The sequence below is a fragment of the Condylura cristata genome, unplaced genomic scaffold, assembly GCF_000260355.1.
Source record: "Condylura cristata isolate star-nosed mole 26May11 unplaced genomic scaffold, ConCri1.0 scaffold00041, whole genome shotgun sequence".
Lineage (NCBI taxonomy): Eukaryota > Metazoa > Chordata > Mammalia > Eulipotyphla > Talpidae > Condylura > Condylura cristata.
In genome coordinates this window covers 1,605,390-1,616,642 of record NW_004567142.1, presented here as the reverse complement: position 1 = coordinate 1,616,642, position 11,253 = coordinate 1,605,390, and the positions used below count along the sequence as shown (strand labels likewise).

The following is an 11,253-nucleotide window of genomic DNA, read 5'->3' as shown; positions in this document are numbered from 1 at the left end:
GGGGGGGGGGGGGCGGTGGTGCTTTTCCTTCTAGTTTTACAAACTATGTACAGTGAACAGTACTGCTTTTATAATCAGAGTAAAAACGAGACTTTGCCAAGGAAAAGAACACGGAAGGACAGGAAGTGAGTGCTGACGAGCGGGGGCCCAGGACGGCGTGGGGACAGGAGGGGCTTACGGGTGACACTGGGCAGCAGCCAGGAGTTGCAGTTGACCTGGTAGAGCAAAACGTCACTGCTGAACTCGTCGGGGTCCGAGCGCCCCCCAAGGACCACCATGGTGTCCCCTAGAAGGGCTGAAGCGTGGAAAAGTCGGGGCTGAGGCTGTTGGGGAGACAGGTGGCAGGGGTGGCCCGTCAGCGTGCACAGTCCTCCTCGTCTCATGCCCCCTCAGGCCACCCACACCTCCCCCTCCTGCCTATCAGGTGCCCAGGTCCTGACCCCTCAGATCCCGCCCTCAGACACCTCCTCACAGCAACCTCCACTGCCATCGCATTCCCTCCTAACTCCCGAACCCCCACGCCCTGTGCTGCTCCCAGAACCTAGCTCCGAGGGCTGGAGACGCCCCCCGGTGACCTCAAGTCAACTCTCTGACTTCCACCTCCTCAAAGTTCAGCCCCCAGAAGTGCTTAGAAACGGCTGTGGGTGAAAACCACAACCACCCCCAGCCAGAGTAGCCGCCCCGCTGGCCTGAGGGCGCAAGGTGCCGTGTTTCACAGATGGGGGGATCCAGCAGCTGCCAGGGCCACAGAGTGGGCAGACCTGCACAGAACCCAGGCATCTCCCCTCCTGGGCTAGGGCCCTTTCCTCCACGTTGGGGAAAGAAGAGGAGTCTTGGGGGAGCCACAATTTGGTGTGGGGGGCTGAAAGCAGAAGGAATATGAATCCAAGGCGGAGTGAGACCTTGGATTCCCCCACTGGGAAAGGAGGCCCCCTCTCTCCTGCCCCCCACATCCACGTCTGCAGCATTTTTCCTGACCTTTGCCCCCTGGGAAGGGGCCAGCAGGCTCCAGGTGCGGTCGGGACAGTGCAGGGAGTAGAGCTCGGGGGACGGAGCCGCCTGCTCCACATGGAAGCGAAAACCCCCGAACACATAGAGGGAGTCGGTGGCCTCATGGTACACAGCAGAATGGCCATAGAGACCTGGGGGCAGGGGAGAGACGAGTGCGCAGGGAGACTGAGCGGGAAGGCTGAGGGCTTTGGGTCCCCACCTTCCTGGGCTCCCCTTCCCGCTACCCGAGACGGCCCTGACCTAGGAGCCCTTCTCAACCCATCCTCTCCCTCTCTCCCTTCTGTCCTAAAGGACAACTGCGAAGCTCTGGGAAAGAGGTGGTGGGGGTCAGGTTGGGGACAGTCACCGAAGGATGTCAAAGGAGAGGTGGAGAGACCTGGGGGCAGAGATGAAGGCCCTGGGGCAGGGAGGCGGTGACCCGCTGGTACTAGGCAGGATCAGTGTGGAGCGAAAGAAAGAAACCAGACTTCCCTGAGAGGTGGGGAGGGTGGGAGAAGACAGGGGTGACAGGGTCCAGGGCCGTGACCGGTGTGGGAGCGAGCAGAGGCCCAAACAGGCGTGAGGTCAAAAGTACTGGACGCTCCCGTCCCAAGCCCCACCTGTGGGGGGTGTTCCGCTCTGGGTCCCAGACACCCAGGTGCCAGTCGCCAGCTGGTACTCAAGCAGCTGCTGGTTGAAGCCATTTTCAGGGGAGTAACCGCCCACGAGGAGCAGAGACAGGCCGCGGCGGGCAGTAAGCGTGTGACCGGCAACTGCTGGCAGCTCCAGTGTCTGAGGGGCCTGCGGAGGAGGGCAGAGGTCAGGGTGGGCGAGAGGTTGGGGTGGCCTGGGAGGCAGACATGACACGCAGAGCCTCCCACAGTCCCCTGGAACTGCTGAGGCCAGACCCATCCCGACCAGCGCTCTCCAGGCAGGCGGGCTGCTGCCCACTGTGGGCTGGCTGACCAGAGCACAGCATCCCCATGACCATGCTGCAGCCTGGGATGTTGCTGACCTGGAAGGTCAGTGCAATTCAGCTCTGGGACGAGTGCTGGAGCCCTGGAGGTAACTGTTTCCTCTGGAGGGCGAAGCTCCCAGATCTGAGTCCCGTTGGGGAGTGGGGATGGGGAGGGATTCTCACCTTCTCCTGCCGCCACTGCAGGGTGGTGAGGTTGAGGACCCAGAAGTCACGGGCAACACCCCCAGCTGTGAGCCCGCCCAGCAGGTACATGGCACCACGGCCAGAGGACACATAGGCCGCTGCGTGGAAGGAACGGGGTGAGGGGCCTGGACCCCCGTCCTCAGCTCCTGCCAGCATCTGTGTCCACCGCCGCTCGCTCACTGAATACCTGGGGTGGAAAGGCAAAAAGCAGCCTCACTATACAGTCATCCCCGCACCCCTGGGGCAACCCCCCACAGGTATCCCAGCATCCCCTGGGATAACCTCCTATGACAGTGATGTTTGGGTGGATACCACCCAAGTAAGTATCCAGTCCCTGAGGTCAATCTCCTATGATAAGTGTCCAGCACCCCGTGAGGTGACTTTCCCTCATGCAGGTACCCCACATCTTCAGGGCAGTCCTCACCTGTACAGGTTTCCCAGCAGCCCCTGGGGCAGGCCCAGGCCTCCAAACATCCACAAGGTGGCATCAGGTCCCTCCACCATGGTGTGTCCCAGGCGGTGCAGGAAGCGGCTAGCCATGTCCTGGGTGGAGGTGGGTGTGGGGTCAAGCTAAAGTCATGACAGTCAGGCAGGGTAGGGGAGAATCTGGAGGGAGAGAGGAGGGCCCCAGGTGTAGCGGCAGCTGTAGGACACCTCCCCAGGAGTGTCCACGACTCACAGCTGAGAGACGGCTGTCCATGAGGGTCTCCCACACCAGCTGCCCTCCATCCAGCTTGGTGGCACAGTCAGGGCCCCCGAAGCCCTCAGCACAGATGCACACGCCGAGACTCTAGGGGACAGGAGGCGGCTCAGGGGAGCCCTGGCAGGCTGCGCTGTCCCACCCAACCTGCACAGTCCCGCCAGTACCTGGTTACAAGTCCCTGCCCCGCTGTGGGCATTGCAGTTCTCAGGACACAGAGCCATGCGGCAGTGGGGGCCAGCCCAGCCCTGGGGACATCGGCAGAGTCCAGCACCCGAGGCCCCATCCTGGGGCACACACTCCTGGGGTACAGGGCAACTCCCAGGGCCGCCTGACCCGCAGCGGGCAGAGCCCACCGAGGCGTTGAAGCCCCACGATGAGGAGCCGTTGGCCTCCCAGTGCAGCACCAGCAGCCCTGCGGGGAGAGGCGAGGGTCTCGCGGCGCTGTCTCGTTCCAGGGCGTGACTCCAGCCCAGGGCTCTGGGAAGACCCAGCAGAGCTGGGCAGGGAAGCAAGGGGACTGCCGATCTACAGTCCCTGCCGTGAGTGACCATGGTGACCGTGAGTGGCCGCCCTCACCCTCCTGCTCGCTGCGCACTCTGCCTCGTCCAACCCAAGTTCTGCTGCTCTTAAGGCCGAAATCTCTCTTGCTCACCCACGCTTGCACCTGGCCTGGGCACCAGTGCTGTGTCCCTGTGCCCTTCCTGGCAGCCCGAGGCGCTGTCCTTCATAGCAGCCCAAGTGACCCCTCAGGATCTGGAGTGGGATCCTGTCACTGGCAGGCTGCAAACCCTCCACTGCTCCCTCCTGCTCTTTCCCAAACCTAGCCTCGTAGAAAGCAGGCCAGGGAGGAGGGCAGTTAATTACATGTGCAAAAATTGTCTCAATAAAGTGTCTGCATTTTTAAAGGCGACCCCACAGGCCCTCTGACCTCCACCGCTCCCACTCTCCCAGCCCCCCATGCTCCAGCACCACCAGCCTCCTTCCTGCTGCTCAGGGCCTGGGCATCTGCGTTCCCCCCCGGAGTAGTCTCCCTCACCCATGCAGGGCCACTCTCGTGCCTCCTCTTGTCCCTCAGTGCAGGTCACACTCCTCGGAGTGTGTTTTGTTCCGAGAGTGCCCATGGCCCCTGTTCCCGGCTGCAGCCCCAGTGTCCAGCACAGTAACCTGGCTCACTGCAGGGCTCAGCAGCGGGTCCCTCGGTGCCAGTCACCCACTGTGAGGGGACTGTGTAATCTCCAGCAGGCCAACTACACTCTCTCCCAATCACGCTCTCTCCCAGCCTTGGAGTCAGGCTCAGTTACAACAGGAAGGAAGGAGTTTCCAACTCTGCCCCTCTGACCACCGTGGCTAATTTATTTCCAGTCGCACCATCACACTAAGCTGGCTTCCTCAACCTCTCAGCACTGCTGACGGCTGGGGCCTGGCAATTCTCAGCGGTGGGGGCTGTCCCATCCATGTGCTGTCAAATGCAAAGCAGCATCCCTGGCCGCCTCGAGATGCCAGCCTCACCTTCGATCATGACCCCTCAAATGACACTGGACGTCGCTAAGGAGCCCTTGGCCCTTGGGTGAGAACTATCGGAAGGGAGATTCTCAGCCACATTCTGTGTGCCCTTGAGGCATGTCCACTAGACCCTTCTTCCCAAGAGGTAGCCCGGCCAGCATAATCCTCTCTGTTTGCCTCTCAGCTGAAGAAACTGAGGCCCTGAGAGGGCATCACCCAACAAGTCAGTGGCAGATTGGGCTGGAACCAGCGCGGAGCTGGGTCTTGCGCACACCTCAGGCGGCCAGGTGCGGGGCCAGGGCAGACACGGCCCAGGACAGACGTGCCCTCCCCCCAGCTCCATACCAGATAGGGCCTGCACAGTGAGAGGCCTGTCCCGCCGCTGGCCGCAGAAGGCAGCAATGAGGCTGCGGTCTGACTGGACGACACCAGTGTCCAGGAAGCGTGGGAATCCATCAAAGGCCAGGACATAGCTCAACTGGAGGGATGTAGAGTTGAGGATCAGCAGATGATGAGGATAAGAAGGAAGTTCTGGGGCTAGGAGGAGGGGAAGCTCAAGAGGGGTGCAGTCTGGGCCGGGAGGGCGCTGGTGGGCTGCCCTGGGCAGCCAGTGGAACTGTGACATGGTCACCGCCGTGTTCACAGCAGACGTGGCTAATCCACCAGGCCCGCTCCGCGGAGCCTTTTCTCAGTGTACAGCTCCTGGTGGCCACTCAATCGTTATCCATCAAGTTACTAATACACCTGCCTGGAATGAGGAAGGGGCGTTTTGAGGCTCTGGGGGTGGGGAACTAGAGTAGCATTTGGGGCTTAAAGGATGGTCAAATGGACTCGGGGGTCAGGGCCTGTCTAAGGATTCAGTCTGGATGAGGGAGATGTAGTCCTGAACCCCAGTGCTCACCGTGCAGGGGGTGCTGCTGTCAGGGGAGAAGGTGAGGGTGAGTGGGGGACAGAGGGTCTCGGGTGCGCACGGCTGCAGCACCTCAGTGGCCGAGACAACCCACACACAGTAGGAGAGGCCTGGCCCAGCTCGTGCAGCCCCGCCACCTGGAGGCAGCAGCCCCCCAACCCGGCGTGAGCCCAATGCCACTGAGGACACGTTGGTGAGGAGGGCACGACCCCCACATTCCCGGAAGCAGGAGCCACTGGCCCTGGGAGGTGGAAGAGAACCAGAGTCAGACCCATCTTGGCCCCCCAACCATGGCTACAGGATGCCTCCACCCTATGTGCTTAGCCCCTGGCTCACCGGGGGTCCCCGTAGTAGCCGGGGGAGCAGAGCTGGCAGTGGGCACCCTCAGTGTGGTCCTGGCAGAAGCAGAGTCCGCTGAGGTTGTCGCAGTGGCCACGGCGCGGGTCCCCGTGCCCGTTGCACTGGCAGGGCCGGCAGCCGCCCGAGCCAGTGGCGTTGCCAAAGCTGCCGGGCCGGCACCGTTCACAGTGCTCCCCCCACGTCCAGTCTGCGGAGACCCCACAGGCGTAGGTCAGGAGTCTCAACCGATGGCTCGGCTGGATCTCTGAGCCCACCTGGCTGCTTCAAAGGAGAGTAACCAGGGTCTGAAGTGGGGGGACTGAGCCCAGCCAAACAGAGGCGTGGCTCTGAAACCTGGGCTGGGGCGGGAAGGGGGCAGGGGAACCCAGAGCTGGGTGAGGGAAACCAGAGGAGCCCCTCCAAGGCCAGCTCTGGGGTGCCGCTCACCTTGGCACTCGTCACAGAAGCCAGGTCCACGCTTGCGGCAGTGGCTGTGGAAGTTGCAGCCGCAGTCCCGGGAGCAGCGGGGGAGCGGGGGCCCGGGGGCGGGTGTGGGCGGAGGCAGGTAGGACGTCCAGCCCAGGTCACACACACAGGTGAAGTCGGGGGGCCCGCTGCACACGCCATGGCCACAGTCTTCCAGGCACCTGAGGGCCATGGAGGGTGGGGGGGCTGGGCAGGCCCAGAGCCCCCAGGGCAGCCCATCTACCCGGTCATCGCCAGCTCCCCTGCAGCACTCCCCTGCAGCACGACCCTGCTGCCGGGGTAACCCCCACACAGGGCAACACCCCTCTGCTCTGGCACCACTGCTCATCAGCTCTCTGAAAAACTCCTTTTCGAGTCGGTCCCCCTCCATCTCCAGGGCAACCCTGAAGCCCACAGCTCTGGCTGAGCCATCCCCACAGCAACCAGTGCTACGTCAGGGGCCCTGTCGCTCCAGAGAAGGCAGCGTCTGCAGGGGACAGACCCCAGGCTCACTGAGACGCTGGTTCCACAGAGGGGTCCCAGCACCGTGACCACTGCCGCCTCCACCTCCACACGCCAGGGCCCAGGCCGGCATCGCCACGGAAACCGCGCCTCACTCACGTGCGGTTGCAGTAGGTGACGCCGTCGCCCTGGTAGCCCCGCTGGCAGTGACATTCGTAGCTGAGGGGCGTGTTCAGGCAGGTGGCCCTCGGGTGGCACCGCGCCAGGCCCAGGCGACACTCATCCACATCTGGACAGCGGGCATAGGCCCAGCGGGCAGGAAGGGCCACAGGCAGCCCCAGGCCCTCCCCAACCCACAGGGAGCAGTTACCCCCACCCAGCGGCCCCGAGAAGTCTCCCTGGAGGCACCTGGGGCGAGGGGGTGAGAAAGGGGGCAGAAGCCAGGAAGATAAAGAAACAAGAGACAGAGGCAGTGAGGCAGTGACAGCAAGAGGAACCGAAATATGGAGAGAGATGGAGAGAAACCCAGAAAAGACAAACAAAAACAACTTGAAAGGACAGTAGCGAAAAGGAGATACAGTGACGAGGGAGAGACGCAGAGAAGAAACAGACAAGGAGGAAGGAAACAGGAGAGGCGAGGGAAAACAAGTCAGAGGCAGAAAGAGCGGAGAGGGCGAAAAACAGCGGTGAAAGGAAGGAAGAGGCCCGGGGCAGACAGACAGACAAATCCGTCAGAACCGGTCGGCAGAGCCACAGGGCCCGCCCGCCAGCCCGCCCCGGCGCCGCCAGCCTCACCGCCCCAGCGTGGGGTTGTCCTCGTTGCCACACCAGCCGCACTCGTGGCTCTGCAGGCACTCGTGGCAGGTGAGGAAGCGGTCACAGCTCCGGCAGCGGGGCTCCGAGTGCACGCTGCAAGGCCCAGGCATGCGGGGTCACAGCCCCCCGCCTGGCTCTGACTCCCCTCCCAACGCCCACCTCGCCGCGCGGCCCACACCTGTCGTCCCAGCCACGGCAGCCCCCGTGCGGGTACCGGGCCAGGTAGGCGGCGAACAGGAAGCAGGTGTGGGTGGACTGGCACCAGGCGCACTGGCTGGAGTTGGCCAGGCAGTCGTCACAGGTCAGCCGCCTGGGGACGGGGAGTGCGTCACGCCACCCACGGACCGGACCCCCACGACTGCCCCACCGCACTCCACTCCCTGGGCCCGGCGGGGCTCACTGGCTGCAGAGTGGGGGGCACTCCTCCGGACTCTTCAGGGCGCCCCGGCCCCGGCCCCGCCGGCTGCAGGCTGCGTCCCCTTTGCGGCTGGTGCTCTGATGCCATTCGCAGAAGGGATCCTGAGGGGTGGGGGAGTAAGAGCCCCCCGCTAGCCAGGCCCCGGCATCGCCAGCTCAACAAGTGGCTCCTTCCCTGGCCTCCCCCACCCTGTCCCACAGACCAGCCTCCACGTCTGCTCCCTCCCCAGCCACCAGCCTGACTTGCCCTTCAGCCAGTGAAGCAGGTTCTACCTGCCCAGTCCCCACTCCCTCCTTGGAGCAATGGCAACTCTTGGAATCCCAAGGCCCCAACTGTGACCCTGCCACCCAGGGTTCAGCTCTGGGGAGCCCTCCCCCTTTCCCAGGTGCCTGGCTGGGCTGCCTCCACTCCAGGACCTCCCTCCATGGCCCAGCAGGTACCTGGGTGCAGGCGTGACAGTCGCGATGCTCCTCACAGAGCGGGCAGAGGGCAGGCACCAGCACCAGCAGGGCCCCACCAGGCCCGTCGTCACCATCCCCACAGTGGGCCCCACTCTGGCGCAGGTGGCAGGTGGCACTGGTCAGGCACCAGCCGCAGCCCTGGTCCGCCAAGCAGCCCAGGCAGGAGGAGTAGGAGGCACAGGCCGAGGAGCGGTAGGGTTCCAGGAAGAAGAAGGAGATCTCCTGGGGGAGGGGCCATGTGAGGTCAGGGTCAAGGTTTGGGGTGGGGGTCAGAGTTTGGAGCTAAAGACTTAAGTGTCTGGAGACAAGGTTGAGAATTCAGGTGCACAGGAAGTCAGGATTTAGGGATGAGAGTCAGAGAATCTAGACATGAGGGGTCAGAAGTCAGTGTCTATGGAGTCAGATGTGGCAGTGGTCAGCAAAGGAGATCGGGTCAGGCCTTGCGGTCAAATGTTGGCGTCAAGATCAACCCTGACGTTCAGAGGCCAAGAGTCAAGGAGTAAGAGCACAAGATCAGGGAGTTAAGTGTGTGGCCGGGGTTCAGAAGACGCAGGGGAGCTAAGCCTGGGCGTGGGGACTCACGCTGCCGCCTGGCACGCCTGTCCGGTCCCACAGCAGGGTGAGCTCGCTGTGCCCAGGGCCCGCCGAGCCGTTGAGCTGGCCGCGGATCTCCACGGCATACTTGTGGCCTCGCCCAGGCAGTGGGAAGAGGCGAGCAGACCCCGGGCGCTGTAGCCGTCTCGTCTCCTTCTCCTGCTGGGCCACCCAGCGCCCTACCTCCTCCTGGAGCGGGAATGTAGCAGATAGGGACTCCACAACTTTCCACCTCACCCCCACCCCTGAAACCTCCCAGAGACCCAATATCCAGCACACACCTCCTCCTGGGAAGAGGAAAAAGGCCTCAGAGTTCCTTAGACCCTAAGGACCTCTAAGCACCCCTCAAGCCTCCCAGAGGCCCTCCTCCTCCCCAGTCTGGCCTGGTTACACGGACCTTCCAAACCTCCTTTGAAATTCCCCCAAATTCTGTTCACAATTGGAAAGAGCCCACCCTTTCTCCATTAAGGACTCAGTTCTCCCCACTGCTCCCCACTGCACTTCTCCAGCCCCCACATTTGTAAACAACCCCCAGCGCCCCAGGTACTCACCATGTTCTCTGTGTCAGGGCCACGGGCCATCCGGGCCAGAACATGGAGGCGCTGAGCCCGGGCCCACACAGCCACGTCCTCAGAGCCCCGGCCAGGCCCGCCCTGCAGCAGGGGGTGGATGAAGCCGCGGTAGACCAGGGACACGTCCGTCTCTGGGCTGGGGGTCAGAGTGATGGTCGTACTGCGGACAATCAAGACCTGTGCCGTGGGACAGAAGGGCACGTGTGAAGCACCTGCACTGTCCTGCGGCCCCCAGGCCCTCAGGCTGTTTCAGACCAGGGGTGCCAGGCGCTAGGAGGAACAGAGATGGAAAAGGGTTACTTAAAGGACCCGGGGCTTAATTTTGGGGTGATGAAATGTCCTTGAACTAGATGGTGGTGACAGCTGCAGGATATAGTGAGTGTGACAGCCAACTGTCACTAACGGTAAATTTTCTGTTGTGTGTGTGTTTTTTTAAAGATTTATTTATTTATGCATATACAACTGGGGTACAGGCCAGAGGTGTGGTGGGTGAGAGCATTTACCAGAGACAGAGTGGGGAGCAGAACAGGCAGGTTTGCTGAAGTCCACTGCTGAGGGGAGCAGTGGGTGGGTCAGGAGAGGTCAGCTGCACCATGTGGGTCATCTCCCTGGCAGGGGATCAAACTCGTGCTGGAGTGGCTTTGGAGAGCTTCAAAATATGGTGTTTTAACATGTGTGCCACCAGGGAAAGCCCCTGTTATGTATGTTTTACCACAATTTTTAAAAAGTAAGTCAACAAGGAAAATCAGGCCCTTAACTATGAAGACTTATGGGGTAGACGCAAGAGTGATAAACAATGATCCATCTGACGATCAAAAACTCTCAGATGAGGTCCCTCCACATTGCATGCCGGGAACCCTCCCAGGCTCCCCACCTTGTCGGGCTGAGAGGCATTGGGGGGCTGCTGGAAAGTGAGCAGGTGCAGGCCAGGCAGGAAGCTCTGGGTGACACAGGCCTCCAGGGATGTGACGAAGACAGGTGCAGGCCCCCACCAGCCCACGGTGCCTGAGATCTGCTCCCCTCGGCAGCGGGCCTGCTCTATGATGACAAGAAGGGGGCGAGGGGTGAGAATGGGGTTCTGCTGGCCCCCTCCCATGCCACCACTGGACACTCACCAGGCCGAGGCAGGCAGCTCTCGTTGTGCACACACCAGCCCAGGGCGCCAGGCCCGCGGGGAGGAGCTGCGGAGCTGCTGAAGGCCAGGCAGGCCTGGCAGTCCCCCAGGAGGCGGCCCAGGCCCAGGCAGCTGGCAGCTGGACACTGCAGGGAGGGGGCAGGGTCATCCTCCACCAGGACTTAAGGGATCTTAGAAGGGCTGTGCACGCGAGGGTGGGGGCTGAAGGGGTCAGGAACTGTAGGAAGGAACTGAAAGCTGAAATGAGAATGACGGAGAGGACAGGGGCTACGGGGCAGCGTCCGAATTCGGAACAATTAGGCAGAAAGTAAAGGTTCAGGGCTCAGCATTCGGGAATGACTATTGTAGGTATGAAACAGGTTTCCCAAGTGTGAGAAAATCATTCTCTACTTGGGTCGGAGGGAGACCCTGGTTTCCACGCTTGGGGACAGAGTGCTAAGATGGTCACTCACAGCCCCTGAGGGCGTCCCAGGAGGAGGTGCAGCCTGGCAGGCCCCCTGGCACCAACTGCATTCTGGATCTCGGGAGCAGACGCTGTGGTCTGTGTACATGGAGCAATAGTCCAGGTGGTACTGTGGAGAGAGGGGTGAAGGGGTGCCTCAGTCCTGGGCCTGTCCCTACATCCCCACTTGCTGGGATTATCCCTGGGAACCCCGATCACTCAGCACCCCCATCCCCTCGTCCCCTAACCCAAGGACCTCATTCCTCCTCCCCTGAACCTGA

The 11,253-nt window shown here is 62.3% G+C and overlaps 1 protein-coding gene across 1 annotated transcript in view; it reads right to left on the bottom strand.

Annotated features, from left to right (window-relative positions):
- MEGF8 (multiple EGF-like-domains 8) overlaps positions 1 to 11,253 on the bottom strand; it is a 35,553-nt gene that overhangs the window by 13,807 nt on the left and 10,493 nt on the right. The window contains exons 10-30 of the mRNA XM_012733630.1: positions 10,983 to 11,102; positions 10,511 to 10,655; positions 10,270 to 10,433; positions 9,375 to 9,572; positions 8,812 to 9,012; positions 8,209 to 8,451; positions 7,751 to 7,869; positions 7,529 to 7,660; positions 7,330 to 7,443; positions 6,694 to 6,942; positions 6,055 to 6,254; positions 5,605 to 5,815; positions 5,260 to 5,509; positions 4,704 to 4,836; positions 3,020 to 3,267; positions 2,832 to 2,942; positions 2,577 to 2,695; positions 2,132 to 2,339; positions 1,611 to 1,791; positions 979 to 1,142; positions 179 to 323 (exon numbers count right to left, since the gene is read on the bottom strand). Coding sequence (XP_012589084.1) covers positions 179 to 323; positions 979 to 1,142; positions 1,611 to 1,791; positions 2,132 to 2,339; positions 2,577 to 2,695; positions 2,832 to 2,942; positions 3,020 to 3,267; positions 4,704 to 4,836; positions 5,260 to 5,509; positions 5,605 to 5,815; positions 6,055 to 6,254; positions 6,694 to 6,942; positions 7,330 to 7,443; positions 7,529 to 7,660; positions 7,751 to 7,869; positions 8,209 to 8,451; positions 8,812 to 9,012; positions 9,375 to 9,572; positions 10,270 to 10,433; positions 10,511 to 10,655; positions 10,983 to 11,102 — 3,655 coding nt within the window. The remainder of the gene's footprint in view (positions 1 to 178; positions 324 to 978; positions 1,143 to 1,610; positions 1,792 to 2,131; positions 2,340 to 2,576; positions 2,696 to 2,831; positions 2,943 to 3,019; positions 3,268 to 4,703; positions 4,837 to 5,259; positions 5,510 to 5,604; positions 5,816 to 6,054; positions 6,255 to 6,693; positions 6,943 to 7,329; positions 7,444 to 7,528; positions 7,661 to 7,750; positions 7,870 to 8,208; positions 8,452 to 8,811; positions 9,013 to 9,374; positions 9,573 to 10,269; positions 10,434 to 10,510; positions 10,656 to 10,982; positions 11,103 to 11,253) is intronic.